Source organism: Anomaloglossus baeobatrachus, chromosome 1 (genome assembly GCF_048569485.1).
Source record: "Anomaloglossus baeobatrachus isolate aAnoBae1 chromosome 1, aAnoBae1.hap1, whole genome shotgun sequence".
Lineage (NCBI taxonomy): Eukaryota > Metazoa > Chordata > Amphibia > Anura > Aromobatidae > Anomaloglossus > Anomaloglossus baeobatrachus.
The window spans coordinates 100,395,250-100,422,990 of NC_134353.1; the positions used below are offsets into that span (position 1 = coordinate 100,395,250).

The following is a 27,741-nucleotide window of genomic DNA, read 5'->3' on the forward strand; positions in this document are numbered from 1 at the left end:
GCTTTCCACATATTGCCACTGGGATTTTTGCCCATTTCTCACGGCAAAACTGCTCCAGCTCCTTAAAGTTAGATGGTTTCCTTTGGTGAACAGCAATCTTAAAGTCTGTCCACAGATTCTCAATTGGATTAAGGTCTGGGTTTTGACGAGGCCACTCCATTAAATTTACATGTTGCCAAATAAACATCTCGAGTGTTGCTTTAGCAGTATGCTTTGGGTAATTGTGTCTTTGGAAGATGAATCTGTGTCCCAGTGTCAAATCACTAACAGACTGAAAGAGGTTTTGCTGAAGAATATACCTGTATTTTGCAACTTCCACCTTTACCTCAATTTAATTTTTCCTGTCCCTGCCACCACCACCATGTTTCACTGTGAGAATGGTGTTCTTAAGGTGATAAGCTGTATTAGTTTGGTGACAGACTTGGCGTTTACCTTGGTGGCCAAAAAGTTCAACATTAATCTCACCTGACCACAACACCTTCCTCTATTCATTTGGGGAGTCTCCCACATAACGTTTGGCAAAACCAAAGGCAGCCTTCCGATTATTGGCTGTAAGTAAAGGCTTTTTTCTGGCTTCTCTTCCATAAAGGCCAGCTATATGGAGTGTTCTGCTCATTGTGGTCATATGGACAGATGCTCCAGTCTCTGCTTGGGAGCTCTGTAGCTCCTTTGTGGCTACCTTTGGTCTATATGCTGCCTCTCTGATTAATGCCTTCGTCTAGGCTGGTAGATTTGGTGGTCAGCTCTCTCCTGGCAGGTTTGTTGTGTTACCATGATGTTTCTATTTGATAATAAAAAATGTGATAGTGCTCCGGGGGATCTTCAGAGATTGGGCTATATTTTTTATACCCAACACCGACTGAACTTTTCCTCTGACGTGTTTGTAGTTCTCCTTGGTCTTCATAGTGCTGTTTGGTTCGTGATGCCTCTTGCTTAATGGTGTTGCAGCCTCTGTGGCCTTTCACAAAAGGTGTGTATATACTGACCAACCAGGGGTTAAGTAGATTGCATAGAGGTGGACTTACTTTAACTAAGTATTGCTTGCACCAGAAATTTTTAGGGGCTTCATAGCAAATGGAGGGAATACATATACACAAGGCAATTTTTATTTATTTTATCTTATCCCATCAATTTAATTTTTGCCTATATTTTTTCACTTCCCCAACTTAGACTATTTAGTGCTGATGCTTCATACACAAATTGTATTACAAAAATATTTAAACAACAAAAGAGGGAGCCAGCACTGCTTAAGAATGGCATGCAACAAATAACAACTGTAAATTCACAAATTATTCCAACTGTACTATAATGCAAAATGAGATTTTTAGCAAACAATTGACGTGCCATGGCGTGGCAGGGGTGGCTCCAAAAATTGATCAATTGTTAGCTAAAAATCTCATTTTGCTTTATAGTACAGTTGAAATAATTTGTGAATTTACACTTTTTATTTGTTGCATGCCATTCTTAAGCAGTGCTGGCTCTCCCTCTTTTATTGTTACTTATTGGTTCGGTGGCTGGCCCCCACCATGCCGCACATGCCTAGTTTACGTTTGCATATTCCTTCTGTTTCTATCAAAATTAAGTTTGGTGGTTGTTCACACTCAGCCACCCCACCCTTATCCACAAGCATTGTTATTTAAGCACCGTTTACTTGGGCCTGCTCCGCCTTCATTCATAGTTGCTGGTCTGGCACTGTGAGGGCCAGCTCTGACATTGTCCTGGTGTGTGTGGCATCTGCTGCACATGCTGGGACCTGGGCTGCCTTTATTCACAGCTACCTGTTTTTGCAAGATGGAAGCAGTTCTGAAATGTTACAGGTATGTGTTGCTTCAATATGGTTCTGCTTTTAATGTAATGAGACGGCCGCATGGCACAATGAAAATACAAAATATAGAGACCTCCCTATTGAGATTTGCTGTGACGTGGCAGGGGTGGCTCAAAAAATTGATCAATTGTTTGCTAAAAATCTCATTTTGCATTATAGTACAGTTGGAATAATTTGTGAATTTACACTTTTTATTTGTTGCATGCCATTCATAGGCAGTGCGGGCTCTCTTTTATTGTTAAAAATATTTAAACACCCAGTTGTAATGTAACAATATAGGTAAAAAGCTAGGGGGGAGGGTGAACACTTTCACAAGGCACTGTAGAGATAGTTTTTCTTTGTAAAGCTCTTGTTTTGTAGAAATTAAATGATAAAGCATTGAACTGTAAAACGATCCCATCCACATTTTGGTAGTTTTGAAGTTATCATATTTGTTTTATTAACCCCATATGGCGGGTCCACTTGCACTACTAAGCGGAAAGAGAAATAAATATGGTGTGCTGCACTCTGCCTTCCGGTCTCCAACGTGTGCTCAGAAGATCGTTTGTATTTCATTCTTCATGCTAGAGATTATAGTTTTCTGAAATAGTTATCTTTTTAGTGACATTTGCAGCAATCTCATTTTGCATTTGAACATCTATCAGCCTGCAGCAGCTGTAGTAATCTCGTACAAGATCGAGATAAAAAAGGGACACTTGGAAAGGAGCAATTTTGTTTCATAATTTGTAGATTTTATGATCAGGTACAGGTAAATTTACTGTCCTTGGGACTAAGTAACAGGTGGGATTTCTGAACACGTTACTCAATAGGAGTTGAGAAAATGCGATAATGAAGTCAAGGAGGCATGCAGCTATATAAAGTAGAAGAATTGGTAGTCATTTATGGACAAACTGTCTACAGTATGTGACGTTAATCAGAAAAGCCATCTGAAGAGCACAAAAGGCAATTTAATGTCAGGCCTATCTTTAGATCTTAGGAGTGCACAAAAGGTAAGTACATAAAATCCTAAGGCTACATGCGGACGCTGCACTTTTTGTGTTAACAAACTGCAGCCAAAACTGCAGCCAAAATGCAGCCAAAACTGCACCTTGTCAGAGAGAGCCTGGAAATGTCACAAAAAAACGCATGTAATTTTAGGTGCGTTTTTGGTGCGTTTTTGGTGCGTTTTTCACACCCTGCGTTTTTGCGGCGTTTTTGTGACAAATGTTGACAAAAACGCAGGAAGAATGAACATGCTGCATTTTATTTGTCACAAACCTTTGACAAATAAAACGCTGACAAATAAACTGCAACGTGCGCATGACAAATCTGACTTCTCATAGACTTTGCTGGGAAGTCAAATGTCAGAAAGTTCTGACAACAAAATTGCAGCCAAAAAAGCAGCAAAAAAGCAGGAAAAAAAGCAGCATGCGCATGTAGCCTAAGAAGACTGCTAAAAGTAGTAGTGCTCTTGGCCTGTAATAGGAAGATCACCAATAGTGAATGTCCTTCATGAGCACAATGTGATTTATGTTTTGTTTTTTTATTAAGTCCAACATTCTTTGTTGAATAATTTTTATAATGTATCTTTATAGGAGTTGGTGTTCTGTTTTCTTATACAAAACCTAAGATGAACTTTTGTTATTGACTAAATACTTATTTTCCACCATAATTTGCAAATAAAATCTCGCAAAATCAGACAAGCAAATTTTTCTGGATTTTTCTCATTTTGTCTCTGGTAGTTGTGGTCACCTATGATGTCAATTACAGGCCTCTCTCATCTTTTTAAGTGGGAGAACTTGCACAATTGGTTGCTGACTAAATACTTTTTTTTTTCCCCACTGTATATACAGTATAAATTATTCCTCTGAACTTAGCGATTATGTGATCGCCAGGTGCCTAACGGGAACAGAAGATGCTGGTTCCTAACAGACTTTCATCTGATTTTCACCTGTAAATAGGGCACTGGGGCTAACCTATCAGCCCCAGTTGTTATAAAAAAAAAAAAACAAGAAAAAAACAAAAACTGAATAGCCAGCTCACCACAATTGTAGAACCTGGAGTGAGTCACAGGATTCGCAAGGGGGACACCCTGGCCAGAGCTGCAGAAGCTCACCAGGAAAGAATAAAGTCCAGCAGATGTTGTAGGCAAGGATTATATAAAAATATTTATTCAAAGCATTAAAATAATTCCGCAGCAGTACTGGCACCAACAGATCCCATAGGTATCAACACCCAACGTATTTTGACATCAGTTTATGTCTTAGTCATGGATATGACTTGCCTACAATATCCGCTGGTCTTTATACCTATATTGCTTATATTTAAAAAAAAAATATGTACTTAAATTGTTGAAATGTCTTTCAAAGGTTTCCTTATGACCTTATGATGATGGACTCGGTGTGTGAAATGGATGAATCAATGAAAAGCAAGAAAGAATAAAATAAATATTACAAAAAAGAGCGCCAATTGAAATCACTGTTACTAACCCTTCCCCATTAAGAAAAAAAAATATTTTTTTATAGAAACGGAAACAAAATTTAAAATGCATTTTTTTGTCTTCATAAAAAACTATGAAAAGAAACATTAAAACAAACATTTTTTTTTTACTTTTTGCTCTCCCTTCCGATATTGTAAACAAAGGGAGAATAACAAAAATTATGTTTCACACACACACATATATATATATATATATATATATATATATATATATATATATATATATATATATATAAAACCCATATCAAAATTATTTAACTATTGTATCTGAACAAGAAAATTTTTTAGAACCCTTAAAACCGCAAGTAAAAATCCCCACTAAAAAATGACTGATCAGTAATGGGGTAATGTGGCCTGGTATTGAACTGGTTAACCCCAGTAGAAACATACAGATGCAGATATTGTCGATTATATTCAGTTATTTACTGTAATTCTGTGATATAAAGAAAAGCCTATTCTGAGCCATTCCAGCATCAATGGATAGTCATGTCACATGTATGAGCTGTGGTTTTATTCATACAGTCACCTTTGTCGTTTTAGGGGACCTATCGCCAAATTTATCATGTTAAATTCAGCTACATTTCTCCTCCCCGTACACTCACTCAAGAAGCTGATTAGTAAGAGGGGAGAAGAAAGCATGGGTAAATATACCCATGCAATCGGTATATAACATCAATGTGATGTTATATACCGATTGCATGGGTATATTTATATTATTGCAGACATGGTTGTGTGTGTTTTCTTTATATGTTTTTAAACTTGATATAACAATAAAATATAATTTTTTATTTTTGTATATTGGTAGGCTGAGTGCTTCTTTTTTGCCTATGCTTTCTTCTCCCCTCTTACTTATTGTTTTCTAGGCAATTAGCATCCCCAGTGCAATATTGCAGTACATTTGCTGTGCATTCCTCTCCTTTTTTTCTTCAAGAAGCAGATTAGACCAGAAGGTTTATGCTGATTGTCAATGTACATCTCACACACTCTATGTTGTGATGGGGGCGTGTTCTTCTTTTCTTTAAGACTACCGTATATGCGCATATTGCAGTTTTTTCTTGACACAAACTGCAACCAAAACAGCACCTTGTCACAGAGAGCCTGGGAAGGTAAAAGAAAACAAAAAACATTTGTAATGTAGGTGTGTTTTTTATGCTTTTTTGGTACGTTTTTGTCAATGCGCTTTTTTAACAAGAAGAGAAAGAAGGAGAAACAAAATATGATAGGATAGGATAATCGATAGCTAGAATAAATAGAAAAACTAGAATAGATATATAAATAGAACATATAGAATATATAATAAGAAAGAACAGAATAGATAAAAAGAAATAACAGAATAGCTTGATAGAGGGATAGCTAGCTTGGACAGCTGTTATTTTTAAAATTTGTAGGGGTAAAATAATGCACAGGAACAGCAGCCGCTGCAGGCTGCAACCCTCAGCTATCTGCTGTACCTTGGCTGGTTATGAGAAATAGAGGGGATCCAACACTTTTTTTTTAAAATTATTTGATTTATTTAAAAAAAAAAAAATATGACATGGGGTCCCCCCATTTTTTAAAACCAGCCAAGGTACAACAGACAACTGAGGGCTGATATTATTAGGGTGGGAAGGGCCATCGTTATTTGGCCCTTTCAAGCCTAGCAATAGGAGCCCACAGCCGATCCGCATTCATAACATGCTCCAATTCTGGTGCTGGGCCCGGCTCTTCCCATTGCCCTGGTGTGATGGCAATCAGGGTAATAAGGAGTTAATAACAGCGCACAGCTGCTACTAAGCCCTAGTTTTGTGATGGCAGGCATCTATGAGACACCCCCCATCACTCATCTCTAAGTGAAATTAAGTAAACACAAACACCCAAAAAATCCTTTATTTGAAATAAAAGACAAAAAAGCACCCTCTTTCACCACTTCATTAACCCCTCCCCAAACACCCCTCCAGGTCCGACGCAATCCACACAAGGTCCCACGGTGATTCAGCTCTTCTACATCCCTGTCTTGTCACAGTGAGCATCATAGAACATGACTACCAGCTGTGAGCTCCATGCAGCAAGTGAAGTGAGCTGTATGATAAGCGGTGAGTCTGTTCACAGCGGGAGTCCCTGTATCCTGGAGTCCGCAACTGAAGTGAGTTGCAGGTAGAGGTCTAACCTGAGTGATGTCATCGCTGATTGCGGGGCTCACTTCACTTGCTGCGTGGAGCTCACAGCGGGCAGTCTTGTTCTATGAGGCTCGCTGTGAGCGTCAGATGTAGCAGTGCTGGAGGCGTCTTGTGACCTCGTGTGGATTACGTCGGAACCTGGAGGGGTGTATGGGAGGTTAATAGAGTGGTGAAAGAGGGTGGCTTTGTCTTTAATTCAAATAAATATTTTTTCAGGTCTTTGTGTTTATTTACTTCCACTTACAGATTAGTGATGAGGGGGTGTCTCATAGATGCCCGTCATGACTAACCTAGGACGTAGTGAAAGCTATGGGCTGCCATTAACTCCTTGATTGCCACCGCACTGGAAGAGCTGGATAAAGTGCTGGGACTGTTGCCTCTAATGGATGCGGCAATTCCAGGCAGCTGCTGGATGATATTTTAAGGCTGGGGAGAGCCTAAGAACCATAGGCTAATCTCAGAATACCAGCCCCCCGCTATGGTGCTTTATCTTGGCTGGGTATCAAAATTGGTGAAACCACACGTCGTTTTTTTTAAATTATTTATTTATTTTACTGTATTCTGTAGACCTGCCCACCGGTGGCTGTGATTGGTTGCAGTCAGACAGCTGTCACTCAGCGTGGGGGTGGGTCTGACTGCTCTGGCGAGTGAGGAAAGCCGTGGATGTGTATGAGCCTAATGAGCGGCAGACTTGGGAAGAACAAAGAGCTTCCATGGGAGTAATGTGACAGCTGCTCCGTTGATTGGTGAGTGTGTAGTGCTTGGAGGTAGAGAGAGCGATACCGACACCCCAAAATCACTCCGGCATTGATTTTGTCCTTCTGGAACTTGAGTTGCGTTTTTGTTGACAAAACCACGGGTAAAACATATGCAATATGCAAACAATTTGTAACCATGCATTTTGCCATGCTTTTTTCATCCCTTTTTTTATTTCAATGAGTGACAAAAGTTGACAAAAAAAACGCAAGAAAAATGAACATGCTGCTTCTTTTTTGTCACAAAATTTTGTCAAAAAAAATGCTGACAAACTGCAAACAGCAAATCTGACTTCTCATAGACTTTATTAATAATAATAATCTTTATTTCTATAGCGCTAACAGCGCAGCGCTTTACAATTCAAGCGTTCATATACAAACATGTAACAGTTATAGAAAATACAATAATTAGAGCAAAAATACAAAAGACAACCCTGCTCTTAAGAGCTTGCAATCTACAATGAGGTGGGGTGGGGGTCTGGGTACTATTCTTATTTATAGTGGCAATCCAGCCATCTCAAAGAAATGGGGATAAACAAAGGCTGCGTGAACCAGTCATCAGCCAATCTTTGTAATGCTTTTGAGTGTGGTACAGTTTGATGGAGATTATTGTTCTGAGAAGTATTGGAGGGACTTTGAATTGAGTTTTATTAGGGAGTGTGATAGGCCACCCTAAAAAAATGTGTTTTTAGGGAGCGTGTGAAGTGGTTCGTCCTTGTTTCTTGGGGTAGAGCATTCCAGAGGACTGGTGCAGCTCGGGAGATGTCATGGAGCTGGTTGTGGGAGGTTCGGATTAGTGTAGATGTTAGTCAAAACTTGTTTGTGGAGCGTAGAGAATGGGTAGGGTGATAGATAGAGATGAGGGTAGAGATGTAGGGGGTGCCGCTCTGTGGAGAGCTTTGTGGGTGAGAACAAGTTATTTGAATTGGATCCTGTGATATATGGACAGCCAGTGCAATGACCGCACAGAGCAGAAGCATCCGAGTAATAATTAGCTAGATTGATGACTCTGGCTGCAGCATTAAGGATGGACCATAGAGGAGCGAGCCTAGTTGGGGGCAGACCAATTAATAGAGAATTGCAATAGTCAAGGCGGGAGTGGATCAGGGCCACAGGGAGGGTTTTTTATAGTTTCCATGGTGAGAAAGGGGCAGATTCTAGAGATATTTTTGAGGTGCAGGCGACAGACTTTGCTGGGAAGTCAAAAGTGAGTATGTTCTAACAACAAAACAGCACCAAAAACGCGACAAAAACTGCAGCGTGCGGATATAGCCTAAGTGTTGCTGCCTGCTTATGATTAGTTAGCATCATACAGGCAGAAGTACACACCCCCACTAAAAACTATCTGATAAGGCCCACTTGGATTTAAAGCGTAACCGTCATTTTAATTTTTTATTTCATGTATCAATAGTAGACATGAAAACAAGCAACTCTATAATATATTTCATGAAACAAATTTGCTCCTTTCTCTGCCAAAATTGATCAGTTATTGTCAAATTTTTCAATTCTGAGGTAAAATATGTATTCGGTGAAGTCTTTCCTATTACTGAGAGAGATTTTTAATCGGGATACTTAAAGAATGGGACAACACGGAGATGTCTGTTGTGCTACAGGAACTTTCAGACAAGTTGTGTGACCAAAAGCATTTAGGCAAGTTGCTTTTGTGTGACTATTTTACTGCCAAAAAAAATGACCAAACCCCAAAAAAGTTGAAGTTGTATCTACTTGCATTAAAGTCTTTGTTAATTCGGTGTTGTGCGACACATGTCACCATGTAGCCGTATCCAAAGTGGTGAATTTAAGCCACATACTGTATCTGTTACCTGCTAAGCTACTGTATGTGGCAAACTATTTATTTTCTGCTTTGACCTGGGTATAATTTATTTTTTAAACTACTACCAATATTTTATTTTTGTTTTTTTTTTCAAATCCTCTGTTCTCTCTTGATTTTTAGGACATCTTGTACTATGAGCAGCTTAAATCGAATGTAATTCAGCATGACCTTTTATCGGACAGCCTGATTTACAAGGTTAGTAATCTGGGTTTATTGCTTTCTGTCACAAGTCAAGAGACATTTGTTTTCCATCAAATTCATGTGACTCAATATATTTACAGATGCTGTCATAAAGCTCATTCAGGAGAGCCTGGTACTGTGTGGTCTTATTGTTAGCGACAGGTCAGGATTGCAGTATGTCACCGCAATGACTTCACATCGTATCTCCATCTATCTACTGTCATAGTTCTACTTAGCAAGTGCCAACAGTTCTGCTATATTTTCTATAAGACTAAATGCTGTCTGTTTACTTGTCAAGTATATAAAAACATGTTTTAGTATAAAACGTAACTCCACCATAGCGTCTCTGTTCTTCAGGTTGGTTCAGTTATAGCGATACCAAATTTGTATATTTTATTATATACAGCTCTGGCAATAATTAAGAAACCACTTCCAAATTTTCAGTTTTTCTGATTTTTCTCTTTATAGGTATATTTTTGAGTAAAATGTAAATTGTTCTTTTATTCTATAAACTACTGACAACTTGTCTCTGAATTTCTGAGCAAAAAGTTTTGGATTTATTTTCTAAAAATAAGAAATGGTCAAAATAACTAAAATGTGCATTGCTTTCAGACCTTAAATAATAATGCAAAGAAAACAAGTTTATAATCATTTAGAAACAACAATTGTAATGTTTTAACTCAGGAAGAGATCAGATCAATATTTTGTGGAATAACCATGACTTTTAATCACAGCTTTCATGCGTCTTGGCTGCTTTCCACTAGTCTTTCAAACTGCTTTTGACCTTATGCCAATCCTGGTGCAAAAATGTAAGCAGTTCTTCTTTGTTTTTGATAGCTTGTGACTATCCATCTTCCTTGTGATTACATTCCAGAGGTTTTCAATGGGGTTCAGGCCTGGAGATTGGACTGACCATGACAGGGTTTTGATGTGGTGATCCTTTATCCACACATTGATTGACCTAGCTGTGTGGCATGGCGCATTGTCCTGCTGGAAAAAACAGTCCTCAGAGTTGGGGAATATTGCCTGAGCAGGAGGAAGTAACTGTTTTTTTTCAGGATAACTTTGTATGTGGCTTTTCCTAAAGCTATAAAATTATTATTCCATCAACATAGATACCTGAAGGCTCTTTCTTTGCAGGTCGTGTTGTACTTTTTGAATGACACGATCCATTTTATCATGTTTTATACTGGAAAGTGCGAAAACAAAAATTGCTTTTTGGGTTTTGTTAAGGTACTAATGACATGTCAATAGTACATTTGTCAATGCCAAACGTGTATAATTTTGTTTTTCTTTTTTTGTTTGCTTTTTATTAAGTGGTGAAAACATTTTTGCTTTGCGTCACCAATTTACAAGACCCGTATCATTGTTAATTTTCAGTCGAAGGAGCTGTGTGAGGGCTTCTTTTTTTGTGCCCTGGGTTGAACCTTTTATTGCTAACATTTGGGGGTAGATACAATGTCTTAATCATGTTTATTGCATTTTTTGGAGTGTTGCGGCGACTGAAACACTGCATTTCTGGAGTTGTTCTGCCTGGCCCCAGTACCGAGAGCTCCACTACAGTGAAAAAATTTACTTTATTCTTCCAGTAATCTGGGTGGTGCCAACACGTTTTCAGTCCGTGCTCTATGCATAGTGAGCAGCGGTAGCCGCTCCTCCAGCACTGACTGACAGTCAGCTCAGCATTAGAGCTCACCATAAGAACTGGCTGTCAGTTAGTGGGGGCGTGATTACAGCCACTCTTCACTATGCCCAGGGTTTTCACTGAAACCATGCTGGCGCCACCCTGATGACTGAAAGCCAAAGGCTGGCGGAAAGAATAATTTCCTCCCAGGAGCAGAGCTTTTGGTGCCAGGGCCGGGCAGCTTCAGAGTGCTATTAACCCCATATTTGCAGGTTAATAGCGTTTTTTTTTCTTTTTTTTACATGACCAGCTCCCTTTAAAAATGGAGTGAAAAGTGGATGTGACTTTATGCTTGGCCAAGATACATTTATGTATCTTTTTTTCTTACAATTACAATGTCACATAATTTTGTTGCTCTCTCACTCTAGTAAGCATGAAAGAAGGATCTTGAGACATATTTAAAGGGAATTCGTCAACATGTTTTTTCTATGGAATATGAGAGCAGCATGATGTTGGAGTGGAAACCCAGATTCCAGCGATGTGTCACTTTCTGGACTGCTTGGTGCAGCTTTGATTTCACAGTTTTCTCTGTTGTAGATCAAGCAGTGCTTATAATGCTAAGCTGTGTATAACTCCTCCTTGAACTGTGAGCTGCCAATCAGTTGTGGGGGTGGGGTTAAACAGATTAGCTGGACTACCCCATACAGGACACCTTTTACTGCAGTGATAATCTCCAGTGAAAAGCTCCTAGTGATAAAGCACTGATTATATCGAAACTTCGGCAAGCAGCTGAGCAAGTGACACATCCTTGGGAATCAGTTTCTCCCCCTACATTATGCTGCTCTTACGAATGTAAACATTAAGGAGTTAGAAATAAAAAGGGACATACGCGGCGCCACTCTAAATGTAGTAATTAGTTCAAATCCATAAATGTTGGTTATAAGATGTGCATAAATTGCACTCACCTTATTGCAAGTTGGATCAAACACATAGATCTCTAAAGGCCACTTTGCACACAGAGATAAATCTGCGGCAGATCTGTGGTTGCAGTGAAATTGTGGACAATCAGTGCCAGGTTTGTGGCTGTGTACAAATGGAACAATATGTCCATGATTTCACTGCAACCATCTGCCAAAGATTTATCTCTGTGTGTAAAGTGGCCTTTAGGATCAATCTCCACAATCTCCGTCCCAATCTGCTGCTCACCAAGATTTGATGCACTGTGAATCACCTCCGCCCAAGGATCACAGGAAAACAGTAATTTAAAATGCCTAAAAAGCCTTCAAATCCAAAAAGGTGGCGCTGATCTCCAAATATATTATAACAGAAGAAGTTTTATTTGGCTAATGAAAGATATTACAACGCGTTTTGGCTAAAATTCTTAAGATAGCCTTCTTCAGGTTAAATAACATTGCATTATTTTACCTGAAGGCTATCTTTTTTAAGATTTAGCCGAAACGCGTTGTAATATCTTTCATTAGCCAAATAAAACTTCTTCTGTTATATATTTGGAGATCAGCGCCACCTTTTTAGATTTGAAGGCTTTTTAAGCACTTTAAATTATGCTGCTCTTGTATTACATAGCAAAAACCTTCTGACAGATTCCTATTAAAGAACAACAACATTCTGCTTAGCAATAGGATCATAAAACAAATTTTACTTATGATAGATTCAGGGTTATGTGTAGGGTTTCCCAGCACACGGCTATGCAGCTAGCACCATACACCAGCGTGGACGACCACACTACAGCCGTTCCTTCTCTGTTACATACTGTACATTCATTTTTGGAGAATGACGGAACCACTGTGCGAGCGATGTTCTTCGATTTCTCGAGTGCATTTAACACCCTGCAGCCACTTTTACTACACAAAAAGATGACTGATATGAAGGTGGAGGAGGGGATGAGAAATTGAATAACTGACTACCTATCAGATCGGCCACTGTTTGTACAGATGGGAGCGGTTGTGTCTAGCAGATTATTGAGCAGTGTAGGTGCCCCTCAGGGAACGGTGCTAGCGCCCTTCCTATTCACACTGTATACATCTGACTTTCAGTATAAATCTGATTTTTGTCACCTTCAAAAAATTCTCGGATGACTTCGTGGTTGTTGGATGTATTAGGGGGGACCAGGGGGATGAGGAATATAGAAGGGTGGTGTCGAATTTTGTGGATTGGTGCCATGGTAACTGTTTACAACGGAATGTTAAGAAAACTAAGGAGTTGGTGGCCTATAGCAGGAGAAAGATGGAATGTACCGATCACTATTGCTGGTCAGGAGGTGGAGCAAGGTGGAGAGTTGCAAATATCTGGGGGTCCACCTGGATAGCAAACTGGACTGGAGATGCCACTCAGAGAGGGTCTACAAGAAGGGGATGAGCAGATTGTATTTCCTAAGGAAACTGAGGTCTTTTAATGTGTGCAGCAAAATGTTAGAAATGTTCTACCAGTCTGTAGTGGCAAGTGCCATCTTTTTTGCACTCATATGCTGGGGTAGTAGTGTGCGGGTCTCTGATGCTAATAAGCTGAATAAGCTTATCAAGAAGGCAAGCTCCGCCGTTGACTGCAATCTGGACTCTTTTGAGGAGGTAGTGGAGAGAAGAAAAAGTGTATGTGATTATGAATAATAATGCACATCCATTATATGAGCTATTCATGAGACAGAAGAGCCCCTTCAGTAACCGGCTAATCCTTCTGAGGTGTAATAAGGAAAAATATAGGAAATCATTTGTGCCAACTGCTATGGGAATGTACAACAATAACATTAGTGTTACATCATCAAGTTGAATGTCTACTTTATTTTTTCTACTTTCAGTTCACCCGCTGTGTATGTCCTAATCTAATGTATAATGTTCTTCTGTCAACTCTACTGTCTTGTCAATTATGTAATTCATGTTATGATTTAAGTTGTGCTTCTGTGATACCATAATTTCCCACGGGATCAATAAAGTGTATCGTATCGTATCACCGGATGACCACACTACAGCCATTCCTTCTAACACCGCCAGCTCCTCACATTGCAGACCTAACAGATATCAATATCTTCTATTAAGGAGATGGCATGACGTACGTGGTGGACGTTCTATGTGTCGTCTATGCTACACATAGGATAGTGGACCCCCTAGATTTCTTCCTTCTCCCATCTCTTACCATTTTAGCATTCCTTCTTTGCTGTGTTATATTTGGAAAAACTGCTGTTACATCAAAATGCCTTCTAAATTCTTCTCTAATCCATTCTGGCCTCATGAAGATACTATGCAATATATACTGCTCACTGCACGTGCTGTGTTTATCACATTGATATAAACCGAGTAAAAATGATTGATGCCACCAGGATTTGCCATTATTATATCTTATTGCTATGATGTTGTCCTGTTCTGTGTATGTGTGTGGCGGGGCTGATCAAGGCCATGGATCTGACATGTGTTTTTTTTTTTTTTTATGTTGCATCTTTGTAGGACGTTAAGTTGACAGCGAGCAACGATGATTACTATTTTGTATTTGAAGATTATCTTTATCAGGTATGTCATATCAGATTATGGTGGGATTTAATTTGTTTGATTTACATGGCGTTCATTATGTTTTTCAATCACTTCTTTTAGTGCTCACATTTGATGACAGGCTGGCTGTACGTCACTATCGCGAGTGTTAGAATTTAGCATTTACCTACTGAGCTAGAGGAAAGCAAAAACATAAGGCATGAGTCAATCTTCTCATAAAGAGTAAAGTTCCTTTCTGACCACAATCCGATTAGATCTACATTGAAATAAGGATTTCTCCAAAACAGATAACTCATAAACGGGCCGTAGCGCTATGCTAAATGGTGGCGCCAGAATGTCCCGCCTGCTGTTATTACAGGTTTTAGTGGTGATTAATATATGCTACCTCCAAAAGATGCCAGAATTCACTATTTCTTAAAAATAGACAAAAAAAACCCCAAACAAATATTTTATTGAACAAATGCTCAATTTAAATAACTTTACAAATAAAAAGATTTGAAATGAGGAAATTATTCATATAAATAATTACAACGCAACTTACCCTTATAATGGCCTTAAAAAACATTATATAGACGAGACCTGGGTAAAGTGTGGCCCACAGTCTACAAAATGGCCCTCCTGGGTGTTTTTATCAGTCCTGTAGACTGGGAGAGCCAAAAAGCCGCATTCAGTGGCCAATGGACCTCACCAAACAACCGCCCTTCCTTACCTGGCATCTTTATTTCACCGGTCCGGTCAATTTTTGTCATAGTCTTCCTCTTCCACAAGTCAGCCTGTGTGACTGAGTCTCAGGTGAGTAATTCTAATTTTTTTTATTTTTTTTGTTCCGTCAGTAACTGAAGGACACTTTGAGGCCCATCATACTATCTGTGATGATAAGTTTTTTTATTTTAGAAATCAATATTAATATTATTAATTAATATAAATTATTAATATTACTATAACCTTATTATACATGACAAAAAGTACCTTTATTATATATACAGTAGGGAAAATAAGTATTTTATACCCTGCCGATTTTCTCACCTACAAAGAATGGAGAAGTCTGTAATATTTATCTTAGGTACACTTTAACTGTGACAGACGGAATAAAAAAAAATCCAGAAGATCACATTGTATGATTTTTAAATGATTAATTTGCATTTTATTGCATGAAATAAGTATTTGTTACAATAGAAAAACAAAATTTAATATTTGGTACACCTTTGTTTGCAATTACAGAGTTCAGACGTTTCCTGTAGTTCTTGACCTGGTTTTCACACACTGCAGCAGGGATTTTGGTTCACTCCTCCATACAGACCTTCTCCAGATCTTTCAGGTTTCGGGGCTGTCACTGGGCAACATTGAGTTTCAGCTCCTCCAAAGAGTTTCTATTGGATTTAGGTCTGGAGACTGGCTAGGCCACTCCAGGACCTTTAAATGCTTCTTAAGGAGTCACTCCTTCGTTTCCCTGGCTGTGTTTTTCTGGTCATTGTCATGCTGGAAGACGCAGCCACAACACATTTGCAATGTTCTTACTGAGGGAAAGAAGTTGTTGGCCAAAATCTTGCTAGACATGACCCTATTCATCTTTCTCCAATACAGTGCAGTCATCCTGTCCCATTTGCAGAAAAGTACCCCCCAAAGTATGATGTTTCAACCCTTGTGCTTCAAGCTTAGCACTGTGTTCTTGAGGTTGTACTAATCCTTTTTTTTTTTTATCCGAACATGGTGAGTGGAGTGGATACCAAAAAGTTCTATTTTGGTCGCATCTGACCTTCATTGGCAAGTTTTAAATGGTCCTGCACATGTGCTGGAGTGAGCAGGGGGACCTTGCCTGCCTTGCAGGATTTTAATCCATGATGATGTAGTGTGTTACTAACTGTAATCTTTGAGACTGTGGTCTCGGCTGTATTCAGGTTATTGACCAGGTCCTCCCATGTAGTTCTGGGCTGATTCCTGACCTCTCTCAACATCAACCTTGCCCCATTAGGCTAGATCCTGCATGGAGCCCCAGATAGAGTAAGATTGACAGTGATCTTGTGTTTCTTCCAGTTTCTAATAATTGCGCCAGCAGTTGTTGCTGCCTTCTGTTCTCTGAAAGGGTCAGTATACCGATCATTGCCTTCTTCCGTTTCCATCGCTGTTTGATCTTAATCCAGTTACTCTGACTGCAGCGCTGACTAGCCGACTCACACTGCACTGTGTGTGTGGATTGGAAGGTTGATAGTTGCTTTCTCAATATATGAAAGCCTTGATGTCGGTCTCGAAGGTTTGCATTGAGAAAGTGACTTGTGGTCCATACAAATGAACCTATGTGAGTCTGATAGTGAGAACTATGGTCACGTGATGCAGAAGAGGATCAGAACCATGTTAGGAACAGAAGATGGCAATGATTGGTAAGTATTTTTAATACTTTCACGAGGGTTATGGGGGTAAATAAAAAAAATATATATGACCGGGTGCTATTTTAATATGATGGCTTATCCGAGTGATATGTCACGCATGGGATTGGCCTTCAATCTTAGAACAGTGGCTGCCTGACGCTCAGCACCCCTAAACAGATTTTGTAATGGTTTGCGATACCTTTGTGCCTTGTATAACAATTAATTACAGCTTTGTCCTATTTACTGTAAGTAAATTGAGCTGTAATGCAAGGGACGGTCACTATGAAAAGTACACAGCTGTGCCTGGTTAACAGTAAGGGGATTCAACACTTGCCAGATAGGAGGACGTTCATTTTAACCCCTTAACGACCGCCGATACGCCTTTTAATGGCGACAAATTAGGGCACTTCTTCCGATCCGCCGCTTTTTAACGGCGGTCGGAAAAAAGGGTCTAGCGCCCCCCAGAGTCAGAAAATTTCCGGGGTCTCATCTGCCGGGGGTAGCTGAGACCCTGGAGATCATGATTCTGGCCGGTTTTTCCGGTCCCCGCTCACCTGATGACCGGTATCACACTGCAGAGCGCAGCTGTCAGCTTCCTGTGTCTGACTTAGAGACGCTGCTGCTGCTGCTCGGCAGTTTGCAGCTGTGACCCGGGGAGAGTGGGTGCAAAAAATTTGCACCCACTCTCCTCAAATGGAGGGTCTGCACTCCTAGGTCCAGAATCGCCGCGGGACTTTCACAATGGATTACAGCAGGGACCCGATTTTTTTTTTTTTTTTTCTTTTCAATAAATTAGCCAAAGAGGGAATGTTTTTGGGGAGTTTTTTTTTCAAATAATTTTTTTTTTTGTTGTCAATTTTATTTTATTATTACTGTCAATTAGTTATGTCTGGTATCAAATAGACGCCGTGACATAACTAATTGCTGGGCTTGATGCCAGGTGACATTACACATCTGGTATCAACCCCATTTATTACCCCGTTTGCCACCACACCAGGGCGCGGGATGAGTTGGGGCGAAGTGCCAGGATTGGCGCATCTAATGCATGCGCCACTTCTGGGGCGGTTGCGGCCTGCTATTTTTAGCCTGGGAAGAGTCCAATAACCATGGCTCTTCCCACCCTGAGAGTACCAGACCCCAGCTGTCAGCTTCACCTTGGCTGGTGATCTAATTTGGGGGGACCCTACGTTTGTTTGTTTGTTTTTTTAATTATTTATTTATAAATAATTAAAAAAAAAAACAGCTTGGGGAGCCCTCCAAATTGATCACCAGCCAAGGTGAAGCTGTCAGCTGTGGTTTGCAGGCTACAGCTGTCTGCTTTACCCTAGCTGGCTATCAAAAATAGGGGGGACCCCACGTCATTTATTTTAATTATTTTTTTTTCTTTTTGGGCTAAATACAAGGCTAGGCACCCTTTAGTGCCACATGAAAGTCACTGAAGGGCGCCAGCTTAGAATATGCAGGGGGTGGGACGTTATATATGTTTGACATCTATCCATTCATCCATTGTAGCATTTTAGGCTGTGCGCCCACAATCAGGGTTTGCAGCGTTTTGGGTGCAGTGTGTTTTCCCTGCATCCATAACGCTGCGTTGTGCAGTAGAAGCACAGTGGAAGGATTTTTAGAAATATCATGCCCACTGTACTTCTTTTCTCCGCAGCATAAACCGACCTGTGGCGCAGCTTCCTGAGCCTCAGCATGTCAATTTATGCTGCAGAGATGAGTGTTCTCTGCAGGTAGAATAGAACTAAAGTCCACAGCAGCCTGAACCCAAATCGTGGTCATGGGCAGCTGCGTTTTCCCGTGGACAACACTCACATCTCTGCAGGAAGGCTGACACTGGGTACTAGACGCCGTGTCGCTGGATCATGGCCACATAGCCTAAGAGTGAGAAATTTGTTGCTACAGCAACATTTTTGTGAAGTACCTGTGGATTCAAAATGCTTACTATACTCCTGAATAAAATCCTTGAGGGGTCCAGTTTCCAAAATGGAGTCACTTGTGGGGGGTTTCTGCTGTATAGGTACCCAAGAGGCCCTGCTAATGTGACATGGTGCGCGCAATTTATTTCAACTTTTCCAAAATTCAAATGGTGCGCCTTCCATTCCAAGCCCTCCCATTTATCCAAACAGAGGTTTTTGGCCACATATGGGGTATCCCTGCGCTCACAAGAAATTGGATAACAACCTGTGGGGTCCACGTTTTGTTGTTGCCTCTTGAAAAAGTGAGAAATGTGATGCTAAAGAAACATTTTTGTGAAAAAAATGAAAATTTTCAATATGGCAACCTAAGCTTATCAAATTCTGTGAAGTATTCGTGGATTCAAAATGCTCAATATACACCTAGATAAAAGCCTTGAGGTGTCTTGTTTCCAGAATGGGGTCTCTTGTGGGGGGCCTCCACTGTTTAGGCACTTTAGGGGCTTTCCAAATGCGACATAGCGTCCACTAATTATTCCAGCCAAATGTTCAGTCAAATGGCACTTTTTCCCTTCCGAGCCCTGCTTTGCACCCAAACAGTTGATTTCCACCACACATAAGGTATCTGCATACTCAGGAGAAATTGCACAATAAAGTTTATGCTGCTTTTTTTCCTTTTACTCTTGTTAAAAAAAAAAAGCTATGTGGTTGAAGTAACAATTTTGTGGTAAAAATGTATTTTTTTATTTTCACAGCTCAACATTATAAACTTCTGTGAAGCACCTGGGGGTTCGGGGTACTCACCAAACATCTAGATAAATTCCTTGAGGGGGTCTATTTTCCAGAATGGGGTCACTTGTGGGGGACCTCCACTGCTTAGGCACCTCAGGGGCTCTCCTAATGCAACATGGTGTCCGCTATTGATTCCAGCCAATTTTGCAGTCAAATTGCACTCCTTCCCTTCCAAGACCTGCCTTGTGCCCAAACAGTTGATTTCCACCACATATAAGATATCACCAAACTCAGGAGAAATTGCACAATAAATTTCATGGTGATTTTTTTCCTGTTACCCTTGTGAAAAAAAAGCTACCTGGTTGAAGTAACAATTTTGTGGTAAAATTTTATTTTTTTTATTTTCATGGCTTCACGTTATAAACTTCTGTGAAGCACCTGGGGGTTCAGGGTACTCACCAAACATCTAGATAAATTCCTTGAGAGGCCTAGTTTCCAATATGGGGTCACTTGTGGTGTTTTTTTGCTGTTTACATACCTTAGGGGTCCTTCAAATGCAACATGGTGCCCGCAATCTTTTTCAGCCAAATTTTCTTTACAAAATTCAAATATTGCTCCTTTCGTTCCAAGCCCTCCCATTTGTCCATACAAAGGTTTCAGACCACATGTGAGGTATCACCGCGCTCATAAAAAAGTGGGTAACAAACATTTGGGTCAAATTTTTGGAATTACCTCTTGAAAAAGTGAGAGAATTGATGCTAAAGCAACATTTTTGAGAAAAAAATGTCAATTTTCAATATGACAACGTAACGTTATCAAAATCTGTGAAGTACCTGTGGGTCCAAAATGCTCAGCATACCCTTCGATAGAAGCCTTAAGGGGTCTAGTTTCCAAAATGGGGTCACTTGAGGGGGGTTCCTAGTGTTTAGGTACCTTAGGGGATCTGTAAATGCAACATGGTGCCCGCAATCTGTTTCAGCCAACTTTGCTTTCCAAGATTCAAATATTGCTCCTTTCGTTCCGAGCCCTCCCATTTACCCAAACAAAGGTTTCTGACCACATGTGGGGTATCGGCGCGCTCATAAGAAAGTGGGTAATAAAGTGTGAGGTCCAATTTTTGTTGTTACCTCTTGAAAAAGTAAGAAAATTAGTGCTAAAGTAACATTTTAAGGTAAAATGTTAATTTTTATTTTTTTTCATTCCACATTACTTTAGTTCCTGTGAAGCACCTGAAGGGTTAATAAACTTCTTGAATGTGGTTTTGAGTACCTTGAGGGGTGCAGGTTTTAGAATGGTGTCACTTTTGGGTATTTTCTGTCACCCAGGCCTCTCAAAGTCACTTCAAATGTGATGTGGTCCCTAAAAAAATGATTTTGTAAATTTTGTTGAAAAAATGGGAAATTGCTGATTAACTTTGAACCCTTCTAACTTCCTAACCCCAAAAAATTTTGTTTCAAAAATTGCGCTGATCTAAAGTAGACAAGTGGGAAATTTTATTTATTAACTATTTTGTGTGACATAACTCTCTGGTTTATGGGCATAAAAATTAAAAGTTTGAAAATTGCAAAATTTTTAATTTTTTTGTCAAATTTCAGATTTTTTCACAAATAAAATAAAAAAATATCATCCTAAATTTACCTCTAACATGAAGCCCAATATGTCACGAAAAAACACTCTCCGAATCACCGGGATCCATTGAAGCGTTCCAGAGTTATAACCTTATAAAGTGACACTGGTCAAAATTGCAAAAAATGGCCTGGGCATTAAGTACAAATCTGGCTTCGTCCTTAAGGGGTTAAAGTACCAGATAACTTTTTCAAAGATTATTTACACCTTTGACATATGATAGTGGTTTTGGTTACTAAAATTACACTAAGTTTCAGTGTAAAATTTTTATTCTCTCATTTTCATCTTCCATTTGAGGTAGTGTCGCTTCTGGTAATATAGCTCTGTCTTTATCCAGGGGTGCTGTTGTCTTCATTATCTCATATATCAGCACAGCCTATATTTTTCACTTAAAAGGAATCTGCCAACAGTTTTTTTCTATATAATCTGAAGCCAGCATGCTGTAAGGGTTAAGACAGAAAGTTCAGGAATGCTTGATTACTGATCTATTGTTTATTTGCTATGTTTGTTTTAGCAGCCGGACCCTTATCATTGCTGTGGCCAGCTCATTTGTGCCTCTTTGTCCTGTATGCTCCTGCTCTATTGGGAGCCTGGTGTGGGCAGGGATGGCTCTCCCTGCTCAGTAAACTCAATTCTTAGATAATGTTAAAATGGCTGCACTCAGTAATCTACGTTAAACATGGTTAGGTTGAAAATCTCTTTGCCTACAACATTCTGCTCTCAGAGGAAGTAGCAAAAACCTGCTGACAGAATTCCTTTAAATCCTCTAGAACTTCCGTTCTTATCTATAACCCGTTTTCTCTGCCCTCCCTGAGACTACAGGTACTTTCTCGCCACTCCATACTGTGGACATTTTTGTACAACCCCTTCCCTCTTCCTGCTGCTTTCTTTAATACTGAAAGAAGAGAGAAGAAAGTCTTCAGAAGTAGAACTAGGGAGGGATTTGTTACATTTTTGTAGAGCACTCAGCCAAAGGTCTTATAGATGTGATAGTGATAGGTGAACCCGGGCTATAAAAGTCCAGATCCTCGCAGTTTCAAACTTAACCAAGTGCCGGACCTGGCCCTGGGATTCCGGGTGTTGATCCGGATCCGACAACTCAGGAATAAAAAAAAATAAAGCAAAAATAAAGAAAATAATAATAAAGCAAGCGCTTCATACTTACCGAGGCTCCGTCGCGGCTGTACACTGCTCCCACGGCTGCCCATTCACTTCAGGGGATGCTCATTACTTTCTTTGCATTCGCACTGCTTTCCCCGCCACCGGCCGTCCTAGCGTCTGTGATTGGTTGCAGTCAGACTCGCCCCTAGCCTATGGGAGCATATACCTTCAACCAATCACAGGCGTTGTCTGTGGGTCTATATCGTACAGTAAAATAAATAAATATATTTGCTGTAGGGTTCCCCCATATTATGATACCCTGCACAGATAAAGCCTACGGCTACAGGCTGCAGTCCCAGCCTTCTTATCTTGGCTGTGTATCAAAATGCGGTCCCCCCCAATTTTGATACACAGCCATGATAAACCCTTACAGCTGGGAGCTGGTATTCTCAAGCTGGGAAGACCCATGGTTATTGGGAGCCCCCCAGCTTAAAAATAGTAGCCTGCAGCTGCTCCGGAATTTTTGCATCCATTAGAAGTGGCAATCCCGGTGCTTTACCTGGCTCCTCCCGATTGCCCTGGTATGGGGGCAATCGGGGTAATAAGAGGGTAATGACAGCACACAACTGTCATAAAGCCCAAAATTAGTGATGAGTAGGCATCTATGAGACCCCCATCACTAATCCTATAAGTAAAAATAAATCAACACAGACAAAAATGCTTTATTTGAAATAAAATACAGCACCCTCTTTCCCCTCTGGTCCCCATAGGCTTATATGGGAATCAGAATCTGGCCTGGATCTAGATTTTAAAAACTAGATAACAGGGACCCGTTGGTCTCGGTTTTCTGAGCGTTCGCTCATCACTACTTATAGACTCTGTGCAGCAGTAAAATAGTAGAAAATGTTTTATCAAGACTATTTAGAAAGTGGCTTTTACTTTGTACTTAGGAAGGAAATGAATAATTAATACAATTTTGTGTGAAGGTGTACCTAGCCTGTAAATACTGACGTGACCCCATGTCCTGTGTGCTTTTTGTTTGCAGTTGCCATTTTCCATTTTAAGACTACTACCTTTAATAGCTGACTAAAGCTCTTAATGTATTTCCGTTTTTCAAAGTCAGATACTAAACCATTACGCAGTCTAGCATTAGGCCGTCAGCAAGAAAACGGAATATTAGGAAATAGATTTAATAATTTGGTAATTGAAATTGCAGCCACAGGCTTTGCATCATTATAATTGTCCTTTTCACTATTCGGATCAACAGCTGCTGCAGGAATTAACGCAGTAATCATAGAAAGTAGAAGATTTTTTACTCCACAAACTTTGCTAGTTTATTAAAAGTGAGATGAGTACCATATGGGGGATCATGTGTTTCCTCGTAAGGAGCCTAATCAGTCAGTTCTGTTTACGAGAAAAATGATCTTGTTGCCCATAATACCCAATTAGATCACTGTTTTTATTTTGCAAAGTGTTCTTTAAATACCGTAATTAAAATGACATTGAAATTGATTGCTATGGGCAGCAAGGTTTGGGTAAATAATTCCTATGAACTACTAAAATGAAATTAAATGGAGGTGATATCCATAAAGCCAAGAAGAAAATCTGTTATGTTGTAAAAGGGTTATCTTGCTGATTAGAAAAAAAAACGGTTACATTTTTATTATTATTATTATTATTATTATTTATTATTACAGCGCCATCAATCCTATGGCGCTTTACATGTGAAAGGGGTGTACATAATAAGGACAAGTACAATAATCATAAACAATACAAGGCATAGACTGGTACAGGAGGATAGAGGTCCCTGCCCGCGAGGGCTCACAGTCTACAAGGGATAGGTGAGCATACAGTAGGTTAGGGTAGAGCTGATTGTGCGCTGTATCAGACTGAGGGTTATGACAGGTTGTAGGCTTGTCGGAAGAGGTGGGTCTTCAGGTTCCTTTTGAAGCTTGCCAAGGTAGGCGAGAGTCTGATGTGTTGTGGCAGAGCATTCCACAGTATGGGGGAGGCACAGGAAAAATCTTGGATGCGATAGTGGGAAAAGGAGATGAGAGGGGAGTAGAGAAGGAGATCTTGTGAGGATCGAAGGCTACGTGCAGGTAAGTACCGGGACAGTTGATCACAGATGTAGGGAGGAGACAGGTTATGGATGGCTTTGTAGGTCATGGTTAGTATTTTGAACCGGAGTCGTTGGGCAATGGGAAGCCAGTGAAGGGATTGGCATTTCAGTTGTTTCGATGAAAGATCAGGTTCAAGACTTCGAAGAAGACCGATCAGGGCTGACAAAAACACAAAACATTACAGTGGATAAAATTGCAGGACTTTTCTCAAATATATACCATTAGCAAATCAAATCATTTCCCTCATTCTTTGGGCTTGTATACAGTATATGTAGCATTTGCTGCATTTTTTTTTCCTTGCATTTTTTGCGTGGATAAAACACCTTGTTTTAAACTAGCAACAAAATAAAAGAGAATATATAGTAGCATATATAGTATAGTAAAGGAAAAGATATAATAGGGACAGTTGAAACCAGACGTTTACATACACTATCTAAAAAGACACATCTGCAGATTTTTCTCACTATCTGACATGAAATCAGAATAAACCTTTCCCGTTTTAGGTCTTTGTTAGATTACAAGTAAAAAAAAACCCAAAGAAATAGGAAGAAAAAACAAAAACCAAAAAGAAAAGAAAAAAAAAGCTCTTTTTTTTTGCCTGGAAGCACCAAGGTGGATTAGAACCCACCAATGGAAAATAAAACCATCTGAAATAGCTGGACCTTACAGCTTGTGCTGTGGGGGATAAATGAAAAAAAAAACTGTGATTGAGAGAGGTCAGTTGGCACCATTAGGTGTATATAATGTAACAAAAAAGTATTAAAACCTTTATTTTTTTGAAAATCTTGTAATTATGAGATTGAAAAAATATTGAGATAAGGGAAAAAGGTAAAAAGAGATATAGGAAACAGGTGGACGTGATGAAATAAATATATCTAACAAAATACTAGAAACAAATATATAATAAAACTCTATTTTGTTCTCTATTATTATTATTATTATTAATAATAATAATTATTATTATTTTCTTTGGCGCTTTTTCTGAATAACCAGACGCTATTTATAGTCTTTGCTTCTGTTGTTCTCTATCATACTTGTGGCATTCCTGAGGAAGCTGTGGGGTACAATGTTGAGCGAGTAGTTAGCTATTCGTACTTGCTATGCTGTTAGCGAGTACTATTCGCATATTCGTTACGAGCAGTGGGCACAATGTAAGTCAATGGCTAAGTAGCGAATAACACGAAGCCGTACTTTTCATGTGAGTAGCGAATAGTACTGCTTTCAGGTTTCTCGCTACTTAGCGAGTATTTCCCATTGACTTACATTGCTCCCGCTACTCGTAACGAATATGCGAGTAGCGGACAATACTCACTAACAGCATAGCGAGTACAATTACTTACCCAACTAGTGTTGAGCGAGTAGTTAACACTTTGAAATGCGTAGAATTAAACCACCTTGCATTATACTTCTCCTGGATGTGTGTCATATCTTCAGCAGCGCAGAAATAGTTCAACACTAACAGTGTTCCTCAGTGCCTTTTTGTCTTAAACAAACAAATAGATACCATATTTTTCAGATTATAAGAATAAATTTGGGAGGAAAATGAGGGGTGTGTCTTAAACCTTTAAACTTTATACCACCAGTATTATATATCAGCCGTGTAATAAATTGTCCCTGTGTATGATGCAGCCTACTTAAATGATGAGATTATGGCAGTTTGTAAAAGGTTAATCTGCTACAGGCCACTTTTAAAGGAATAATCTACTAGAGGAGATGGCTGCTTATAAAGAGTTAATCTACTAGAGGAGGGCATGGCTGCTTATAAAGTGTTAATCTACTAGAGGAGGACATGGCTGCTTATTGTGTTAATCTGTTAGAAGTAAAAGACAGCTTCTGGTAAAGGATTAATGCATATCTCTTCACTCTGAAGGGGAGGCTTGTGACAAGTTTTACTGCTGCTCCATAGTATAGAGGATCCATCTTATATTGCTGCTTGTGTCAGAAGCACAATTTATTTTTTACATACCCCACAGTTTAACCACCTCCCTCTGTTGTCTTGAGTTACCATAGCTGCTAACACTAAATTAAAATATATTCAGTTATGAGAACAACTAAGTACACCCTCTTTGAATTCTATGTTTCACACATCAGGGCATGAAAAAAACACCCAAAACATCTGTTTTTTGTTGAAGATTTTACGCTTTAAGGACCGCCACTATGTTTTAAAACTGTGGCCATTAAAAAACATTCTCTGAATCACCGGGATCCATTGAATAGTTCCAGAGTTATTACATCATAAAGTAACACTGGTCAGATTACTAAAATTTGAACTGGTCATTAAGGTCAAATTTGTCTCCATCGCTAAGGCCCGTTTCACACTTCTGGCATTTCGCCTGATTGCCGAATCCGGCACACTCTAGTACAGTGTAATACAGTACAATGGCATCGCGGCAACCTCCGGTCACATACTGTCATGTGACCGGAGCTTGCCGCGATGCCATTGTACAATATTAACACTGTACTGGAGTGTGCAAAATGCCGGATGTGGGAATTGGGCCTAAGGGGTTAATTAGGTAAATGCAACCTCAGATGAAGCACATCTCATGACAAATTACACCGTCATTATTTAGCAAAAAAGTTGGTCAAAATACAGAAGCTATGTGTGAAAAATTAAGTACTCCCCATGAGTCAGTAGCTTGTAGGACCACCTTTAACAATGATGGCTTAAAGTAATCATTTTCTGTATGACTTTCTTTCATGGCGTTCTGCAGGAATTTTGACCAACTCTTTACAGTGTTACTTAAAAGAGCACCTTTGACTGGATTTTTTATTTTAAACTTAATAATAGAGATAAGAGAACCCATGGAAATTCAGTTCGGTGGGTGCAGCCAAACCGGACCTCCATGGGTTCGGACTTGACTCGAACCCCAATGGAAGTCAATGACTGGCAGTTCAGGTCTCCACCCATATAGCACCCGAACTGGTTTTTTTATGTTTTTTTTTAAAAGTTGGTGTTTGGCAGAAACACCAAACATCGGGTTTGCTCATCTCTACTCAGTAACTTATACATTTGCCACTGTGATTCTGGAACCATTTTTATTTTTTGTGTTCCTCTGTTCCAAAGCTGTGTTCCAAGTTATGTCCCTCTGTTCCAAAAAATCCTGAAAATAAAGATGTAAATTTTCCCTTCAACTATCTGGTCATTTACCACAGAACTTCTTTCTGGGTGTTCGCTTTTTTTTTAATTTGATACTGGTCAATAAAAACATGGAAAACTGAAAATGTGTGCCAGCACACCAGTTGGTGTAAGTTCGACATGTAGGTACATATTCACACTGTGATTACACAAGGAGATAGGGATCTTTGTAATTGGATACACCTTGTTATGGCTTCTTTTTTAAAATTGTTTCTTAGAAGGTTATCTGTTCATTATTTTTTCCAGGTTGTAAATAAAAATCTAAATGTGACTTCACACACAGAGAAGTTTTGTGGTATATTCCCAATTAGTTAAAAGGAAAAATTGCACCTTTTTATTACCATGGCATATAACTTTGGAGCAAAGGGTACAGAAGTTTAGGGGTAAAT

The 27,741-nt window shown here is 39.5% G+C and overlaps 1 protein-coding gene and 1 long non-coding RNA gene across 2 annotated transcripts in view; one reads left to right on the plus strand and one right to left on the minus strand.

Annotated features, from left to right (window-relative positions):
- Positions 1–27,741, plus strand: part of TBC1D19 (TBC1 domain family member 19) — a 261,587-nt gene that overhangs the window by 131,889 nt on the left and 101,957 nt on the right. Inside the window, exons 12-13 of the mRNA XM_075346943.1 lie at positions 9,169–9,243; positions 14,308–14,370. Of these exons, the coding sequence (XP_075203058.1) occupies positions 9,169–9,243; positions 14,308–14,370 (138 nt within the window). The remainder of the gene's footprint in view (positions 1–9,168; positions 9,244–14,307; positions 14,371–27,741) is intronic.
- Positions 23,823–27,741, minus strand: part of LOC142306455 (uncharacterized) — a 111,077-nt gene continuing 107,158 nt past the window's right edge. The window contains exon 3 of the long non-coding RNA XR_012753977.1: positions 23,823–24,375. This is a non-coding gene — a long non-coding RNA (uncharacterized LOC142306455). The remainder of the gene's footprint in view (positions 24,376–27,741) is intronic.